Source organism: Coturnix japonica, chromosome 3 (assembly GCF_054131305.1).
Source record: "Coturnix japonica strain WE chromosome 3, WE-NBRP24, whole genome shotgun sequence".
Taxonomy (NCBI): Eukaryota; Metazoa; Chordata; class Aves; order Galliformes; family Phasianidae; genus Coturnix; species Coturnix japonica.
In genome coordinates this window covers 48,431,957-48,452,676 of record NC_140665.1, presented here as the reverse complement: position 1 = coordinate 48,452,676, position 20,720 = coordinate 48,431,957, and the positions used below count along the sequence as shown (strand labels likewise).

Here is a 20,720-nt window from a genome sequence, read left to right as displayed (position 1 = left end):
CCTATCTTAAGACAGGGGACCAAAGAAAGACTGCACAGCCTAGAAAAGGTAGGCCAAGAGGAGATACAGTTTCTCCCTTTAATTAAATTGTAACAGATAAAATAACAGAGAAGGATAATTAACATAATGGACAATACTGGCATCAGAAACAGACTGGCTGAGACTATATTTAGTCTGCAAATTAGATGACAAGTTCCAAGCATCTGAGTAAGAGGGTTTAGAAGTGGTCTTCAAGTGGGCTAAAAGCCTACAAGATTCTCAGCTGAAATTGGTTCAGTTATGAAAGAAGTTATACTCCGCTGCCCTTCCAACAGCAGGAGACTGGTCCCAACTGCCTTCATTGTCCTTTCTGGCCTTGAGCCCTCATGCTGCAGGAGGCTTGGCCAGCTGGAGGGCCCACCCACCCAACCAGTGCTCTGGCGTACCAGTAAGGATATATTCCAGCTTTCACTTGTGCTCAGTCTAAGTGACTCACATCAATGTAATGAGGAAGGGACACAACGTTCAGAGCAAAGCAGAGAGGCTGTAATCACGATGATGAACAGTCCTACTGACTAGGACTAACTAGCTGCCAGCAGAATCATGCACAGTGCTTTTGCCCTTTTGAGTCAAAGGAGCTGGTGAGTGCAGTCATCACCATACAACACAGCAGCCCCTTGAAGAGATCGCCGGTTATTCAAAACATGCGAAGCAGAAAGAAGCGGACCAAACCTCACAAGGAGGGAAAACCACAAAGCACTTGCTGCCTGCTTTTTTTCTTGCCTGCAGTTGGATACTCGTCTGATAAAAATCAATGACTAACTATTTCCTATGCCTTTTTCTAAGAAATCATCGTTTACAGAACTGGAGCCAACTTCCACCTATCAGAATCGAATCTGAGTTTGATGCAATCTCACAAGCAGATTTTCTTCGCTGCACCTAAAGTAAGCTCACTGCACAGTGAATTCAAGGCAGCTATGAATCCTGAATCACAAATACCATTCTGAAAATGTCATAACTAAGTAATCCATGGCAAAGGTCTGGGATGCAGAGATCATATGTAAAGCCAGGCTATAAAATCCAGAATAGCTGCAGATGTCAAAATCAGCAAAGAATCCTGGCAGAAAGCATTGGGGCCCACTTTACTGATTCCATTTTTTTTCTGCCTTCTCTTTCACAGCTGAGTTAGAAGGTGAAAAGACAAAATCTGATAAAATATATAAGCATCAACTCAGAAAACACTGACTCAAATACACAGCCATCATTTTCATCTTCCCAGTTCTCTAGCCCTTACCTATGAAAGAAAGAGCATCATATGATCTTAACTGTTGGCAAAGTTGCAGAATTAAGGGTTCCTCTTACTCTCTTCACACTTCTAAAGCAGCCAGCAACCCAATCAATATTGATAAAACAGAGCAGATCTACGTAAAACAGATTTACGTAGAGAAGCACAGTGACTGCTCCTATATGACAGACATTAGGGAAAATTAAAACTATAAAAAAAAAAAAAAAAGTTTCTGCCCTTCCAACTCAATGTTTGAACTCACTTCAAATGCCAGGTACAGTCTGGCATTTAAAGAGCTGACTCGGGGACATATGACTGGAGACAAGAATTTCGTTCCCAACCACAGGAATCCTACATTCCTATTAATGGGATTAGTTTTAAATTCTTCAAAAGGAAACATCCTTTCCCTCCCTCTTGCCCTCCTCCCATCTCCTTCTTCACAAAACTAACTGCTGTCAGGCCAGATGGCAACTCAAGCTCCTCCATCTGGCAAGCTAAGCTCACGCACGTGAAGGAGGAGGGCACCCCATGTAAAAGCTTAATGGAAGGGAGATACAGAGCCAGCGGCTCTGGCCAGAGGTCTGCAGCTGCTTGCCTAGCTACAGATACACCAGTGGTGAAATCAAAGTCAATGATGAAGCATATAATGCAAACAGAGACTGTTTGCAGAGGTATTTTTAACATGCTGCTTTTCACGTTTACTTCCACTGCTCCTTCCATGGTTTTTAAATAATGTATGCTAGGTTATATTTTCATATTTGAAACAAAAAGAAGGCTTAAAAATTCAAAGTTATTTCATAAATAACACAGTGGATACAAAAGCTTATTCACTGAGGTATTAGGGCTCAGAGATTCAAGACAGCTAAGAGGGTGACAAAATAGGAAGAGAATATTTTTGCACAGAAATGCTTTGTTTCTTGTGTTGTTGCTTTTTTTTCTTGTTGCCAACACCTATACATAACTTCTAAATTGGAAAAATTCACAGAATTCCATGAATTATCAAAAGAAACTGGTAATTCATTATTCTGTTAGAAAGACAAACATGATACAAATCTACAAACCAACTGCCAGACACAGGCTCAGAACTGTTTGTACATACCTGCAACTTCCTTTTCTTCCTTGAGAGACTTCCTGTCCAGTCACTGATGCGCCTCATGCGGCTTTTTAACGTGTCCTTCTTGGATGCATCCTCAGTAAGGGGCTTGGACTTTCTACACGGGAGTGTGTAAGAGGAATAATGAGCAGGACTTCCCTGCTCTACTCTGGAGGGAACATCAATGTCTGAGGCAAATGATACACGGTTGCTTAGGCTACCATGAGTGTCGATATACTCATCAGACAGCCTGATCCCAGGTGGAGGAGTGCTTTCCAAATTTGTATCCCTATAGAGATCTCGAAGTGAAGACAGAGATGAACTTTGATTGAAGGACTTCTTGTCGCTTGCTGGGAAACTGGCATGAATGCTTGTATCCGGAGTGCTCCTTGTCAAATATGGACCATCCAACTCATTGATATCCCCAGCATTTCCCCAGAGAGAGTCATACCATGAAGACTCAGAGCTTAGGGAGCTTCCCTTACTAGATCGAAGCCTTGAATCAGTAGGTGACAGACGATGGTTTGAAGAACAATCTGCACTGGAGTTCCTCCTGACATCAAGCAGGTTATTTGATTTAGATTCCAAGGCAGGTGAATACCTCAGCAGCTGGACTGGCCCACTGGACTCCTCAGTTGGTACTTTGCTGTTGCTACTGTTGTGGAATTCAACTCTCAAGCAACCATCCAGCTTCCCCAGTGTTTTAATGAGCACTTTTGGACTCCTCCTGTCCTCTGATGGGGAGGTTGATGCAAGACTCTCATTCTTTCCATAGCATTTTAAAACGTGCCCATTGCAATCCCGGGGAACAGCATGATTACTTCCAGCTTGAAAGCCAATATAGTGGAAACCATTATCAGGCAAAAACACTGCATTATTTCCTGGACAGTAGTCCCCTGAGGTGTGTGCCCTGTGTTTGACAACGACGTTACTTTTAGAGGCTTTCACCACAGTGTCACTGAGTCTAGCTGAATAAGGCTGACTACTTTTGAAGTGCGAAAGGCAGCTTCTAGCAAGAGATCTCGACTTGTAGTTTGAGCCACTATTGGTATGTCCCCATCCATGCAAGGAGCAAGACTTTTCATCTTTAGCATGAATGCTGCGAATTTTTAGAGAGCAAGGCTTCTGCTTGGAACCAGTTGAAGCAGCAGCATGATTTTTTGATCCCTGAAGACTGTATTGGCTTTCTGAGTTTCCCATTTTCCACTAAATCAAGAAGAGTTTCATTAGAAACAATGGCCAGTAGAAAAAGCAAAAAGTAACAGGCCAGATTTATTCTCTGTACAGGAAAATGCCTTTTCTTAAAAGTTATATTAAACAATTGTTTAATTAAAAAAAAAAAATTACAACATCAAACTCACAATTGCATTAATTTTAGGGGCAGCCTAGGAAAGCCTATTCTCTGTCTGGTTTATTACCCCTCTGTTTTAAAGCTGGAATCTAAATCCATTGAAATCACGTCAACACCTTTCTCCACCCACACCCTTGGCAACATCTTTTTCTTATAACTTACAAAACCTCTGGCTCCTAAGAACAATGGCATAATGAAAGGGAGACAGCACGATAATCATTACTTAGATGTAAAGTGAACTGTACTTTCAGAGAAATCCCTTCTGCCAGGAGACAAGCAAACTGCAGTTTCAGCTTGACTGGCTTGTATGCAACCAAGTATTGCCTCAATAAACTGTTCGGCTAACTCCAACTTTATGTATAAATGGAGTCAGTCCGGGAGAAGAGGAAGGAATAAAAAGAACTTGGTTAGCGAAAAGCCTCATCTTCCATTACAGCACAAAACCACATTATGTTCATTCAGCATGGGGTAGTTTGATAGATCACTTAATAAAACACACTTCAGCCTTTTACTGAATTTACAGGAAATGGTGCATACTGGAATAGGCAACCTGCCAGAGTGAGATAATTAAGATTTTGTACCTTCACAAAGTGTACTCAAAAGTAAAGATGGTCGTTCTGTTCTTTTCACTACTTGGAGTTGATCTCCACTGTAATTTGCAGAAAGAACATCAAAGTCCATTTTCAGTCAGAGCTATGATTCTTTGTTAGACCTCAGGCTGTCACTCTGAAAGTCACTGCAGTCTCAATCAAACTTTTGTCAGAACAATCCATTGTGATTACAGAATCTTATTTTCTAGAATTTATATTTATTGTAATACCCTAAGTTTCATCCCTGATCACTTTTAGACAAAAGCAGTGTGTAAAACAAGAAGCATACCTGTAGAATCTCTCTCTCAAACGTAGGTATGGTTATCAGTTAGCATCTTTTGCACTGTCTTCTTGGCCAGCCACTACACTTGCCAAAAAAGCAGGATGGAGATGAATGCAAGCTTCCTAGAAAACAAGACAAAATAATAATAATAATAAAATTAAAGAAAAAAAATAAAAACAGGTTCTCAGTCATAGAAAACACTTTTTAGTTGAATAATAAGCAAAACAAATACTAAAAAATAATCATACAGAAGGCACAAATGAATAAAAGAGATCTAATTATGGATTCTTGGACTTCAGACACCAATGTTAATAAACGTATTTTAACAATTGACAATAAATTAATACAATGAAGTCACCAAGTAACGGCTTTATTTTCTAATCCTTTCCTTTTCCCCTCTCACTGATGAATTAGGGTGTACTTTAAGCACCTTCCATTTGGCTTTTGCAACACCAGTACAGATCACTGGGCCATGCAGTGATCCACTATAATTTGGAACAAACCGATCAGAGCATGTTTTGCAGGATCTGTTTATCCTTCCTCGTCCTGTCTCAGTTCCAGCTATGACTCCTGCAGTGAAAGGCTACTTCACAACTCATTCCACAAACCACCCAGCAATCTCTCCCCTTAAGGTTGTACCTATTTTAAGCTGCTCTGCCAAGCAACAATTGAAAGGCAGTCCCGAGCACCCAGCACACAAGAAGGTAGCAAGACCCAAGTTCTTTCCTGAGCATTCAAATGTATCAATCCTCCTCTCAGCACACAGAGGCTGTAACTCAAAGCAAGGATATGAGCTGAATCTCACAGAAGGTACCAGTAGCGTGGGGAAAAAAACATTCAATAGGGGAAGCTGTACAAGAGCTCTGGCTCAGTGTGCATAAGAACTTTCAGATTTTAAAGAAATTCAGTGGTAAGCTAGGTACTTCGCTAAACTTTCAGAAAGCAAAGGAAAACACTGCCAACTAGAATTAAAAACAGTCTCATCAGCAAGCTTAGAAAAAAAAAAAGACAGCAAACAAATGATTTAGAAGAAATAAATCCTTTTGGATAATTCTAGAGACCTATAAACCCAAATTCATGGCTGTTACCACAAAGAAATCAGACTAAAGAAATCATAAATTTCAGCTAACCCTTGAAAACAAAACTTCTTTTTAAATTGTTTATTCTTTCTAAGTTTGGAAGCTTGCTAGCAAAGACACCCTAGCCTTGAAGGTTTGATTTGCCTATGCTAATTTTAGCCACTTATGTCAACAAGCTAATGATATCGAATGTAACTAGCACTGAACAAAAGAGACTCAAAGTAAAGGTAAACAGAAGACAGTATCAACCTCATGGTCCCAAACTGCTGAACAAATTGCACCCGTCCCAGCTAAGCTGCCTGCCTCAGACCAAGAGGCACAGACAGCAAACAAGCAAAAGTCTGCATTCAGAATTCTTCATGTGGGAGCAAAAACTACATTCAACGAGAGGATATTGGGGGCACATGTCTATTCATAAGGGAACACTGAACCCAATTCGTCTAAAGAAACAGGCAAAAAGACCATCTGGTCTCCATAGCAATTGTGCAGTGGTTAGGTAATCCTTTTAACAGAGTGGGTAGCTAGCAAGCTGCTGTCATGAACCTCAGAAGATAGACATTCAGTTCTTTGAGGCTTGAGCTGCTGCTACAGCATCCATTGTACTCATCTGATCCAATACTCAAATCACATAATGGGTGAATGAATAAACTTATCTTGGGGTACAATGTCTACAAAACAGTGTCTCAGTCTGTGCAGAAATCAGGTAGCTCTACAACACAACAGTCAATAAATCCCATGGAAACACCCCCAAGGGATTTTTCTCAGCCATCCACAGATTTACAGAAGGCTAAACATTCATGCACACTGTAATAACCAGCCAAGGCATCTGTAGGGCTGCATAAAGACCCTCACCCTGAAAATCAGCTGGGATGTTTTTCTCTTGCCTCACACTAGCATGGAGCTATTTTCTTTCTGGTAATTACAATAGGGGTAGAGAGGAAGCAGACTTGCTCTCAAAGGCAGCACAACACCAGGGCACAGAGGTGGTCAAGGAACAACTCTGGCTGCATTTTTCTTGAACACATGCACATTTTACACTGATTTAATTTTGGAAGCTCTGGAAATAACAGTGCAGGGGACTGCATTCCCCCTGTACTTTCTCATAGCAACCTACAACCCCAGAAGACAAAGTGCTTTTTTTCCTCTGTTCATTTGCAGAGCTAGGGGGATTAATACTTAATGTGAGCAACACCAGAGACTATGAATATTTGCTGTACTTATAATCAATATATTTAGAAAGCAGCTCACTGTGCGTGAAGATGACTATTAAAAGATTACTTGCTTTCAATTATACCCACATTCCCTAAAAAAAGAAGTTCTTAATCTTCACCCTAGTCCCCCCTGACACATTTAAAAAACACAGCTATGCAAACATACTAATCTGGGAACCCCACCACCATCACCACCACACCCAATAATTAACACAAATCATAACCCCAGAGCTAAAAACACATTTCCCTACCTTTATGCTCCTGCACATACAGTTCTCCTAGATGTTTTTGGCTCAGAAAAACAAACACAGAAGCTCAGGAGCCAGCCACCTATATTCCCTCATTAAGAACACAGCACTAGACTGCTTCATAAATATTGGAGGGGAAAACACTATTCTTAGGATTGAGGTGTACACACATTATTTGGCAGCGCACTGCAGCCGGATGGGTGCTCACTTCTCAGTCTTCATCTCTCAAACTGAAGGTTTCTGAAGCTTGACTCGCTAGCTACACTACAATCAAAAGTAAACCGCTACAATAGAAACAAAGAATTTTTAAATCATAGAATAGCTTTGGTTAGAAAACACCATCTAGTTCCAATATCCCCTGCTATAGGCAAGAACACTACCCACCAGACAAAGTTGCTCTAAGTCCCATCTATCTAATCTGAACTCTTTTAGTTTAAACCATTAACCCCTTGCCCTATCACTACATGCCTTTGTAAATATCCCTTCTCCGGCTTTCTTGTGTGCACTGGAAAGCTGCTATATGGTCTCCCTAAAGTCTTCCCCAGGTTGAACAATCCCAACTGTCTTAGCCTTACTTCATAGGAGAGGTGCCCCAGACCTCTGATCATCTTCGTACTCCTCCTCAGGACTCATTGCAGTAGGTCCACATCTCTCTTGTACTGAGGGCACTGGAGCTGAATGCAGTACTCCAGATGAGCTCTCACAAAGCAAAGCAGAGGGAGACAATCTCCTGCCCTGCTGGGCAAGTTCTTTTTGATTCAGTCCAGGATACAATTGGCTTTCTAGGCTTGAAGTGTGCATTGCCAACTCATACTGAACTTCTTATCAACAAACATACCCAAGTCCTTCTCTTCAGAGCTGTTCTCAACCCATTCTCTGCTCAGTATGTATTTGTGCTTGGGATTGCCCTGAATCATGTGCAGGGCCTTGTAATGGGCCTTAATGAACTTCATAAGGATCACACAGGCCCATTTCTCAAGCCAGTTGAGGCCTATTTTTTATAGTATCCCTTCCTTCCAGCATGTTGACAACAACATACACACTGGCGTCATCAGCAGACTTCCTAAGCCAGCATTCAGTTCCATTGTCCATTCAGTAACAAAGTTGTTAAACAGCACCAGTCCCTATACTGACCCCTGAGAAATGCCACTTGTCACCGGACTCCATTTGGACATCACTCTGTTGACTGCAACTCTTTCAGTGCAACCATCCAGAGAATTCCTCACCCACTGAGTGGTCCATCTGTCCAATACACATCTTTTAAATTTAAAGACAAGGATGTTGTGCAAGACAGTGCCAAACACTTTGCCCAAGTCCAGGTAGATGAAGTCAGTTGCTCTTCCTTTACTCAGTGATGCTATCAACCTATTGTAGAAGGCCAGCAAACTTATCAAATATGATTCATCCTTTAGTGAAAACTGTAGGATGTCACCAATCACTTTGTTTTCCATGCAGGAAGTTCTTTATTGTCTCAGTCCCTGTCTTTATCTTTTGTGACTTAGTTATGAATTGCTGACAAATTTGAGTCAAAGATGGTGGGACTCCTGCACTAATTTGTGCTGCTACAGCAAAAGCATATCAAACATAAATACACAGCCATCTGCCTTCAGTACAGTCACATTCACCAAGTTGAGACTTCCTAAAACTACAGGTTAGTAAAATACAAACTCCAAACTGTCAGGAGGTGAGTACAAAGATGTAAATAGACTGAATAGACTGCAACCACAAAGATGAAGACAGTGGCCCAATACCAGCTACAGAAAGACAAGAAATTGTGGCAGCTTCTTTCCATGGATGTTCTGTTAAGAGTGACAGTGTGACCACCCAGGATGCTGTAGAAGTTCAACTAATGTAAGAGCAATGGTAAGCCTTAGCCTGGAGCAAGAAGTAATATTCATGAGACACGAAGCCATGAACCAAAACTAACTCTGCTATATTTTGATGCATTTATTCCTCTGGACAGCTGGTGACAATGAATAGTCACTGGTAGATGTGATCTATATCAAGTAGATCTGTATCAAGTAATCTACAAACCATTTAATCCCTGCAAATCTACTCATGTGGTACAGAGGAGTTGATTCTCACTTCTCAAAACATGTTATCAGTGCAAAAGTAACAAGAAAAAATAAAAATGTGAATTGATATGGTTAATAGGACAACATTAGAATAACATTATCTCATCAAATCAGTACCACTGAGGGAGGACATTAAAAACTGTAGGAACTCTTGTACAAGAGTTGTCAGGGATACTAGGAATAATAGCCATTTATGAACAGCAGAAGAGCTTAAATTAAAAAGCTGCTGTTTTAAACAAAAAAAGGTGTTTTAAAAGAAGATCAACAGTAAGAGCCTGATAATATACAATGAGCTAGCTGCCTGCACCTTTCCTGTTGTTTACAACATAGAACTAGTACAGTACTTAAGCATTACTTCAGGAGGCCTTTTCTTGAGGAATTATACAATTATTCAAGAGAGAAATAAGCTACTAAATACTTTGTTCCTGCTTTTGCATAAACACATGTACAAAACCTCTTTGCTGTGTGCATTCCCAGACACAGGATGGTTGTTGCCTGTACTGGCGCAGTACCTCTGGCCACTGGAACAATTTTCCAGTAGCTGTCACCAAGTACAGTCACACACTGATACCAACTTCTGTACAAATGTCTTTGAAATGCAAACAAGGTTTTAACTCATGTTGTGTGATATAAATACCTATATGAAGAGCCTTTATATGTGAAATTCAGATAGTATATCTTACCAAGTATTCCATAGTAATGAAGCAAGGGGAAGCAGGCAAAGAGTCATGTACACTTTTTGTGGAAACTGGAAAACATGCTTCCTGAAGGGCAATTAAGGACTCCTCTCCCAGCTGCAGACTGTGATTGCAATATTCACCTCCAGAGTAAGCAAGGTAGAGTGAGAAGATACAAATGGCATCATGGAGGAAAAGAGAACAGGCAGTGCCAGAGTCCCTGCAAAGATGCTCTGGGTGCGTGTTTAATAAGGTCACCATGGGAGACCATCATCAGGATTTGTGAAGCTGTGATAATGGAGAATCTGAAAGTACTTCAGAGCAAGAAAAGCTAAACAAATATCTCTCCTTCATTGATATGAATGACCAACTTATTACTTTCCAGTTAAAAATACTGTAGACTGTGATGCAGAGCTAATACCTATAGAGATGTATACATACACAGCCAGAAAAGCTGTTTTTAATTGACCAATAAATTTATATTTAAAATGACGCTAGTCATTTTAAATGGTTTATGAAGTCTTCGAATTTCATAAAATTATCTACCATATACTAACCTGTCCTGCACAGAATCAACGTGCTCAGAGAATTCTTACAGGGATAAAGAATTGCAGATGTAAAGTTTAAATTAACTTTTAACCTACTCTCATTTTTAATATGAAAATTACACTAAATGCTCAAAGGTGAACCTGTCCTCACCTTCCTGCATGGCTGCACATGAAAAGATACGCAAAATTAATTAGGGAGGCACGACAGCACAATACCGTAGCTGGATTAAATATAAAGGTTCTTACTGGAAACAATTTACTGTGTTTTTTAAAACTACACCATTTTGTCACAAGCTTCCACAAATCAGAAGCAGGTTTCTTATTCCTGCAATCTCAATCACATTCCTATAACAAAAATATACCATAATAATTGTATCGTGGTATTCTTGGCAAGATTATTTTGCATTACATATCACTGTATTCAAAGAATGAATAACCAAAACACCACAAGTATGTCTTAAAAAGAAAAAGGAAAGAAAGAAAGGAAAGGAAAGGAGGAAAGGAAAGGAAAGGAAAGGAAAGGAAAGGAAAGGAAAGGAAAGGAAAGGAAAGGAAAGGAAAGGAAAGGAAAGGAAAGGAAAGGAAAGGAAAGGAAAGGAAAGGAAAGGAAAGGAAAGGAAAGGAAAGGAAAGGAAAGGAAAGGAAAGGAAAGGAAAGGAAAGGAAAGGAAAGGAAAGGAAAGGAAAGGAAAGGAAAGGAAAGGAAAGGAAAGGAAAGGAAAGGAAAGGAAAGGAAAGGAAAGGAAAGGAAAGGAAAGGAAAGGAAAGGAAAGGAAAGGAAAGGAAAGGAAAGGAAAGGAAAGGAAAGGAAAGGAAAGGAAAGGAAAGGAAAGGAAAGGAAAGGAAAGGAAAGGAAAGGAAAGGAAAGGAAAGGAAAGGAAAGGAAAGGAAAGGAAAGGAAAGGAAAGGAAAGGAAAGGAAAGGAAAGGAAAGGAAAGGAAAGGAAAGGAAAAGAAAAGAGGGTGATTTTCCCTTAAAATCCTGTTTGAAACCAGAACTCCTCACTCATTATTCTCTTCAGAATTTCTCCTGTCTTAGGAAGTGTTTGGTAGCTCAGAGATAATCTCCTTTTCTGGCTCCTTTCCTAAAAATAGTATTGATCCCAACAGGTCTACACATATGTACCGCATCAGAATGACATATCTCACACTCGTAGTTCAAGTCTTATACTCAACTCATTCTTTTGAGTCCAAGGTATTGGCAGTTAAATTATATCATGCCATACAGCTTTCAAGTAAGAGCAATATGAAATACTGAATCAAGCCTGACGATTTGTATCATATTATACGAATACCGAATCAAGCCTGAAGATTTTTATCGTATTATATAAATCCTGATACAATCTAAATCTCTAGAGAGTTATTTTTCTTTGGAAGGAAAAACGAATTTCACCATCTTTAAGTGTTACTTAATTTATATACAATGGCTAAAGCACACATCCATTTAAATAGAAGTCATTAAGCTTAAAAAAAAAAAAAAAAGTAAAATTAAGAATGCCAACTCACATAAAGAAGTGGCTGTAATAATTAAAAGAGTTAGTATGTCAAGGATCATTTTTCTCCTCCTACTCCAGCTGTGAACATGCTGGCAGGCCCAGGTGCAGACTCATACAGAGTCATCAAGGGATTTCCCAGCCTTGAATTTTGGATGGGAAGGATGGTGCACTCTAAAGGGGCCAAAATGCTCCACATGACTCCAGCCTCACTGCTGGCACAGGCACTGAGGATGCCCTGGGGTGGGAGCAGCAGCACCTCAGAGATTGAGAGCAGGTAAAGTCCCCAGAGTTCTCTTCCTCACCCTTCTTACCTGTGGTAGTGGCAGGAGGAGGCAAGACTGGGGCTTTGTGGCCAAACTGGAAGTCCCAAACTTAACCAGAGACATCCACCCTTCTTCTCTTTTATCCTCTCCAGTAGCAATCACCTCATGCTATCAAAAACAAACCCAGTCAGCAAGGCAGACATGGGGCTGAGTAACGCAGCATTGCCACCTATTACCCAACCCACTTCACAGGAAGAAGGGGAAACCATTATATATTTGGTGAAGCCCATCCTCTCAGTCTACACATCCATAAGCACCAGAGGGAGAGGGTGCTGACTCCAAAGTAAATGCTTTCCAACCATTGGTCCTGGGACTTCCTGAAGAGGACAGTGGATCTAGAGGTCAGAACTGAACTTGAGATAGGATCCTTCCAACAATTAAGAGTGGATCTTGATTTTAGCATGCCAAGAGCCCTCCAGCAGTAACACAGTTTAGGGCTTACTTTCTACCTCTCAGATCCAGAATGTTATTTCTACACTAGAAGGAGTGCACTGGAGATTACATATAATTGCTGAAAGACTTGCTTTGTAGCTTCGCAGCTACAGAATACTGTGTTTCTGTCTTTTATGACATAAGGACCCTTTTCCAGTTAGAGCTGATCAGACTAAAAAAAATTCCATCCTTTGCCTTCTAACTAGTAATTTGCTTTACATTATATAATTTTACCAAATCATTCATTCCAAAAGGAAAGAAAGACATGATTTCCAGAATGAAGCATGAAGTCACTGGAGTACAAAATTAACTCAGTGACCACATCAGCAACAAGCATGAACAAAGCAACAAACTTCGGTTGCATTGCACAAGCAATTAATCACCATCCTCTTAAAAAAGAAGTTGGGGAAAAGAAACACTTCTCCATTTCTTGGGCATTTCCATCGTTGGTTTTTTTTTTTTTAATTCTCCTGTGCCACTAAATACAGCATTTTTACAATTTCAGTACAAATATGTATTTAAAATCTAAGCAGCTTTTAAAATCTATATAGAAAAATCAGAATTCATTCAAAACCTACCTCTGCCAGAAGCAACAGTTCTGCTTTTTCCACATAATCCTGATTCAAGCATAGTAGTAATGCTGACTGAAACCTTTTCTTCTAACACTTCGCTGAAAAACTACCCGATATCTGCTTGGTTTCACTGTCCATTTATCATGAATTAACTTAAAATTTGAGTGAGAAAAGACAGAATAAAAAGCAGGAAAGACTTGGAGTGATTACTAATCATATTTTAATTTGAAGAGTCACTTCAACACAGCAAAAACTGCAACACTAATACACACTTTCTCATACTCTGCCTTAAAAATATCCAGCCCTGTTGAAGCAGTGCTGTAAAATGATACGGGCGGTAGTTTATTTAGCAATTCAGACAATCAGGTTTGACAGATGACCAGCAAAAACTGTTTTCCGCAGGCAGATCATTCATCTCAGGCACAGCCCACGGCAGCGGAGGGAGCACAGTCGCTGGGAGATGGGGCATAGCATCAGCCCACTGTGCTCCTGGGGGAGTTGGTGGAGGCTTGTCTCTTTTCCTCCCTGCTTCCCAGCTCTCCCAGCCTGAGCCCCCTTCCCTCACCCGCTTACCTCCCCCAGGGTGCTGGTTTCAGCCTCTCTGCTCCACGGACTCTCTGGCTCTGCTGCCGGACACACATGCAGACACATGGGCTCTCCCTGCCTGGGGAAAGCCAGGAAACTGTGTCTAACACTTCAAAACACAGAGCCGTTAGGAACTAAAAACAGCCCCTGCCCGCACAAGGCTGGATATATTTTTGTCTGCAGGCTACACACCCTCCTGAAGCTCAGTTTTTTCCATTGGCGGAGCAGTGCAACACAGGCTTCACCAGAGGGTGGTTTTCCACTGGCTGCCCAAAGTGGTTAGGCCAGCCGGCCCATCTGCCGCCATGCCAGGTGGCCACATCCCTGACCGGGCTCCTGTCTGACCCTGCAGTCAGCAGCCACCGCCTGCTTCCACAGCAAGGATGCAGAAAGGCTGCCCACCACAGGCCAGCTGACTCAAAGGGAGCTCTAGGGTCTCTTATTTTCTGTTAGTCTTTTTTTCCTCCCTTCCCCTTAAGTTCCATAAGAGTGAGTAGGCATTCCCAACATCCTTGGGTGAGACACACTGGCAAAAACCTGCCTACCACAACCACTGCAGGAATGTTCTAGTCATGAAAACCCTCTCTCAAGAGCAGCTTCCAGTTGCTTTTAATGGTTTTATGCAATTCCATCATGTACACCACCACTGAACATGTACACATGTTCACAGACTAACAGTTCTTCCCAAATGCTTTCTTCTACTTTTTCTACTATCTTACGGAATACACTGGCTGTTGTTTTTTTTTTAATAACTGACCTCAGATAAAACAATACTCATTAGATGCAGGTGACATCTCCAAGTTTTAATATACTGATCTAGGCCATGAAATCTTTATTTAAGTGCATGAACAATCTTACTGCTATTAGAAGGGCTCAACAGTTGCAGTCAAACAAAGAAAAGAAAAAAGAAAGAAAAAAAAAAAAGGCATTTATTCAATTATTCTAGTAAAATCACAGGCTTACTTCTAAGTGCCAAGCATGAAACTATAGCCAAGTTACATTGCAGATGATGCACTAAATTGAAAAGAAACACATAAACACTGTAATAGAAACTATTAGAAATCCACAAAAGCTCCAAATCAATATTTCTGTCCACAAAAATGGAATAAATATTTGCACAGTGACTTAGGAATTGCCACCTAGAAGTGAACCTGACCTGTGCTTCACTGTTTTCAGTATTCCAGCACTCTCGCTGTTTGCTGTCACTGGAGAGGTAACTCTAAGACTCGGCAGCTTTGGAAAAACAGGGAGTAAAATTCCAATTAATCTCCAAAGCACATTCAGTGTTAACTTCTCTACTGAAAAAACGATGATTTGGATCTCTTCTAAAAATTCCCAGGTTAACAACATTGGCAACTAATACGCTCTCTTCATCACATCAAAGGTCAAATCCTTCTTTCAACACCACAGACCTCCTTTTTTTTTTTTTTTATAAACAAGATCCAAGTTAGTTTTTATGAAAAATAACTGAGCAGTAAATGACTTACATTATATTCCTAAATCTACATCTGAATACACAACTTGGAGCTCCGCATATGCTCATTTTGGCGACAAATTCACTTTCTGTGCAAAGCAAGTTATTTTCTCTTTCCTGTACTTAACACACTAGTATTCTATTAACAGTCTTGCTGTGGCCCAACTGCTTACCTAACAGACCAAGTTCTAGGATTAACATCATAAACCACATAAATGCAAGGACCACTCCTGAGTCAAAGCATTGCATCTTACTCAGGAGCAATGCTTGGCCTCTAGTCCAACCCCCCAGTAGCTCACCTTCTTGGCTGATTAAATAAATCGTGTTCATATTCTTCCTTCAAAAGGGTTAACATCCGCTCATCCCTGAAGCTAACAAAACCTGCTTTGTTGAATTTACCTCTCTGAAACATGGATGTTCAGAAGTATAAATATCATTCCCAAAGATGCCTTTTGTGCACCTCATACAATAACAGTAATTCTTCCCTAACACAAACAAAAATACATGGAGTGACATATCCTAGGACACAGCTGAATCACATTAGTGGTGCACAATCTTCCAGCAATGGCTAATAAATCTGTCCATTGTCTTTCTCTTTCATTTTCAGAGGGTGACTCCCAAATGTCAACAGGCATTCCTGATATTAGTGCAAAGCACTGAACCCTCCACATTTCCAAGTTGATTGTATTTTACCATTCCAGTCCTCAGGGTCATTCAGCTTTTTACTACATTTTTTCTTATCTACCTGTGCACTTAATATGCCTTCTACCATTTTTATTAATATATGTCCACTTGTGGCATGTCAATCAACAGTTAAGTTTGGTTTTAAGACTCTAGTTGATATAAGCTCTTCAATTTTTACTTCTACCTCTAAAGTACTTAAAAGACCAGTTTTAGCATACCAACATTACACTATGAAGGTGCATTTTTCTGACTTCCACCTGCCTTACACAGAGCTTTCACATCATCCAACTCAGAGCTGCTGCATGCATCTTCTGGTTCCTCCTTCTGGCTAAAGAATAACAGTCTCTCAAAAATGAGTCTCCACATCCATCCCTTCCTTCTTCTCTCACCTATTGCCTTGCCATTATCAGCACAGAACAACTTGATAATTAACTACCTTTGGAAATCAACATGGAGCGAGCAAGATCTGCTCTGAACACAATAAATTAAGCTCTTAATACTATCCAAAGTATTTATGTGCCCCACAGTCTTCCATAAACAGATCATTACAACACTGGTGGGAAAGAGAAGGATTCCATTTATCCTCATTTTCTAGAGAACTGTTAGGTCACATAGGAAATTAAAGGGTATTTCAATATAGCGAAAGGAAGCTATGTAGTTTGTGTTATCGCACATCTCTGCTTAACAGCTCTTAACATCTCTGTTTTGCAGTAAAAACAAACTGTAGGATGTGCAGAAAAGTCCATAAGGGGAGTAAAAATATAAGTTGTGCCTTTAGTAGCTAGCTGGCTATATAAATATGCTGTACATTAGCATGCAACCCTCATACCATATTTTAAAACATATGTCCTTGAGAATGCTTCAAAGCCAAGAACTTACTTTTTATACACGGAGATAAAGGATTATGAAGATTAAGCAGACAGCTATTTTAACCCATTTTTTACACTACTTCTACACTGAAGGTGCTAAGTGATACCACTGTCACCATTTTGCTTTCTAAGCAGTGGGAATCTACTAAGAAAAACAGAAAAAATACAAATGTCCCTAGCCTTCATGCTAAGGAAGGAGACACATCTCCTTTATACTAATGTCAGCCTGCTGTTATAGAATGTCAATCCTATAAAATATCTTTTCCTAGACACAGTCCAGCCTGTTTCTCAAAGACCAGATCTCTCCTTTACCTCTTCCTCTCCCTGTGCAGCATGCCTGACAAGGAGATGACTGACCTGCATGCATCCCTACTTGAGTCCACAAGGTTCTTTGGCCAATGGACAGAGTTCAGCATCTTGCTGATTACAGTTCAAACACAGACTAGTTTCTCTGTACCGTCAAATTTGTACATACTCTAGGGGTTAACAATACAGTTTCCCTCACTTGGTTTCAGAAAACAAAATGCTCTTATAAGTTAAAGGAGTCTGGGTTACAAAATCAGGCTTCTCAATCCAAAAATCTAACAGAACTCTCAAGCAGGTAAGGTGTGGTATGCAAGGTGTAACTCAGTTGATGAGAAATCATTACATGTTAGTGTCAACAAGATAGTAACAAGGGGTGAATTTAGAAGCCTCTGTTGATTTAATGACTAAGACATCTGAATCATGAAACATCTGCTAGAGAAATATTCTGATTAAACTGCATTCAAATCTGTCCTCAGTGTCTTTGGCCTTGGAGGGGAACTGTGGAAAGAAACGAAGCAGTCTCCCATTCACCCATGGTGAAGGAAAACCTTACACTATACAAAATTCCTTCAGAAGACCTCAATTCAATTTCTGGGAACGTCTCTCCCTTCTGCAAACCAGTGCTCACTCACTTGGCTTTCTGGTTTCATTTCTAACTGTATGTCAGACAGAAGAGGACAAAATTAATTGAAGGTCTTTATTTAATTAAGGTTTAGAGGAGCTAAGGAAAAAGATGAAAATAAACCAAATTCTTAGCACTTCCCTCACTCTGGAGCTCACGTACTCAGACCGGCCATTTTACCTACTGAATGACAGCACCAACACATGTCAAAAAGCTCAGGCTATAAAACAGAATAGATGCTAAGCAACAAAAATTGTTGCAACAAAAGCTGAAGCAAAATTTTACATCTATCACAGAGGCATACAGTGCCCTAAATGATTACAGTCTTCCTGGTAGAGGCTTTTGTGCTCTGTAAAATGCTGTAATACAAGGTGACCAAAGAGATACTCCTCCTCAGGAGTCAACATGCCCTTGCCCATTGCCCGCTTGTCCAGGATTTCCCCACACACATCATGCCCCTCTCAAATGGGTTTTCCCAGCATCCAAAACATGGAGAATCTACTGATATTTAGGGAATAGTTATGGAATAAACCACAGCCTATGTTTAAAGAAAGAAGGATCTTTTCCTTTGTTTTTGTCACATGGTTCTTTAGGGATGCACATGAAGGCTTACTATTTGCTGTTATGATCTGTTTTCAAGAGTGTTGTAGGGAACAGTCAGGGAATCTAACTGCCTCTGGGTACTGTCATATTAATTTCAGCATAATTAAATGAAGAAAGACAAGGCATGACCATGTGATGGCAGGCATGTGGCAGAAACATTACTGAAAAAATATATAATCAATTAGGAGAGAAAAAGAAATGAACTATGCAGCAAACCCATCTTTTCCCTTTTGATGACTAAGCATAGCAGATGAGGGAAGCTGACCTGCAGTGGCCAGTACTGCTTACAAATATTCCTGGCTAGGATCAAATACCAGTTTCAACCCTTACCTCAGAGCTACAGAGAGACTCACCCTGCAAGACCTCAATGGCTTACTTTTGTTATTTGGGTGTGGGTTTTTTGGTTTCTTTTTGTGTGTTTGGTTGGTTTTTATGTGTTTTCTTTTCTTTAGAAAGCTTTGTTTTTGAAACACAAGGTGATATACAAGACAGGAACACTTTCTATACCACAGAAGCAGCACTGACATCTTTTTTGACAAGCATACATTTTTACATACTAATGGCTGTAACAAATCTTAGTTAACTAGGGAATTGTTAATTGTTTCTTCCTAACTACGATTAGAAGTTATTCTACTACAACAGATAGCTGTAAACACGCTCTCAATTTAGGACTCTTACTTTGCAGAAACACAATTTCAAAATGGAAAAGAAAATTCTGTCTAAAAAAATGGGTAGAAACATTTTTAACATAATTAAGTTAAAAAAAAATAGAAGTGAAGCCTTCACGCATTCTGTTTAAAAAAAAAAAAAGACATATATTAAACATGTAAAAACATTTGAAAGTAGAGTAATTCATCGTAAGAATATACTAGGATATCTTACAACATAAATATTTATAAAGCACAGATGTTATTTCACATAGCGTTACTACCATAGCTTGTTCCATTAACTGTTCCAACAGACCAGCTAATTGCTTGTGCAAGACTATTTTGTATCACCCACATAAGACAGAAGCACAAATATTTGCAGGAAGCAGGGAAGTTAAGAGGTTGTTTTCTAATCAAATACATTACATAACAATTCAGTATATGCTGATCATTGTTTCAACAATTAATCTGGAAAAATCTCTGGACATTAGTATCATTACAAAAGAGTAAGTATCACAAAGATTCTAAGAACATGAAGTCGTGTCACTGTTTGCTTCAATAGTGTACCAAGAGGCACGCAAAATAGAAGTTATTAAAGTTTATCTTAAGTATCCCCACATGGGTGTACAATTTTCTACATTTTCAAGTTACAAATATTTCCTCTACTTTCTCAGTCCCTAAGTTATATGAGCATACAACAAATTCTGCTTAAAAATACATCCAGCATTTCTGTTTTCAGAGAAGAACTTCCAAATGCAAAGCAAGGGATTGACGCAACAGAAGGAACATTACAGAAATAAAAAGTGCATTTGCTTGTTTTGTGAGATTTTCTTTAAGCCTGGATTGCATTTTCTCGTAATTATTAGCTGGGAAATGTAAGTAAAGGTGGTAAAACAAACTATTAGGAGCTTATTAGAATATTATTAATTTAACAAAAAGCAATTCTGGAGGTACAAACTAAAGTAAGTCTGGTTAACATCTTGATTATACCCATACACTCTGACTGAAGGGAGTAATGCACAGATCTTGTAAGTCGCTGTGAAGATATTTGCCTGCAGCAGATCCTACAATAAGAACAAGTTCAACATCTGCCAGGGTGTCCAACTGCTTGACAATTTTTCTGGTCAGAGGGGGCATTGTTTAAGCTGACAGGTTCCTAATGGTCTGAATTATTTAGCAATTCTCAAAAGAATCTTTCTACTCATTAGAGGGGAAAGAGCAAAACAACACAGCCAGGGATCACTCACTCCTCAGGAGCCGCTCATGCTAATTAAGGAGAACATCACAATGTGTCCCATTTTAATCACGAGTTAAGTAGGAAAGAAGCCTCCTTTATCCCTACCATACAATAAAAGACAGAGGGCGCCGGCTTCTGCAAAGATGCGCACGGCAATAAATCATCTCAACATTTTTCAAAAACCTCACTTTGAACAAAGAGGACATATGTTGTTGATAAGCACTACACCTACCAAGCAAAGTAAGCAAGAAATTCTATTAAAGAGGAATTTGAAGCATGCTGTTAAGTCTGAATGGTAGATGAGCAACAGTAAACACCTCAATATATGTAATGCTATGGGAAAGGGGGAGAAAAAAAAAAGCTTTTACTGATTTTCTTTTCATCTGTCGCACAGTAGATAACAAGTAAAAATAAACAAATAGAGCAGCATGAGGGGTTACAGGCAAAAGATGC

The 20,720-nt window shown here is 39.8% G+C and overlaps 1 protein-coding gene across 4 annotated transcripts in view; it reads right to left on the bottom strand.

Annotated features, from left to right (window-relative positions):
- Window positions 1-20,720, bottom strand: part of TIAM2 (TIAM Rac1 associated GEF 2) — a 163,208-nt gene that overhangs the window by 79,902 nt on the left and 62,586 nt on the right. For 3 of the 4 annotated variants that reach the window (XM_085541529.1, XM_085541532.1, XM_085541530.1), the window contains exons 3-4: window positions 4,588-4,703; window positions 2,364-3,563 (exon numbers count right to left, since the gene is read on the bottom strand). In XM_085541529.1, coding sequence (XP_085397655.1) covers window positions 2,364-3,557 — 1,194 coding nt within the window. In that variant the 5' untranslated portion in view covers window positions 3,558-3,563; window positions 4,588-4,703. Of the gene's footprint in view, window positions 1-2,363; window positions 3,564-4,587; window positions 4,704-13,813; window positions 13,905-20,720 lie in introns of all 4 variants that reach the window. The other variant, XM_085541531.1, reaches the window with a different exon arrangement.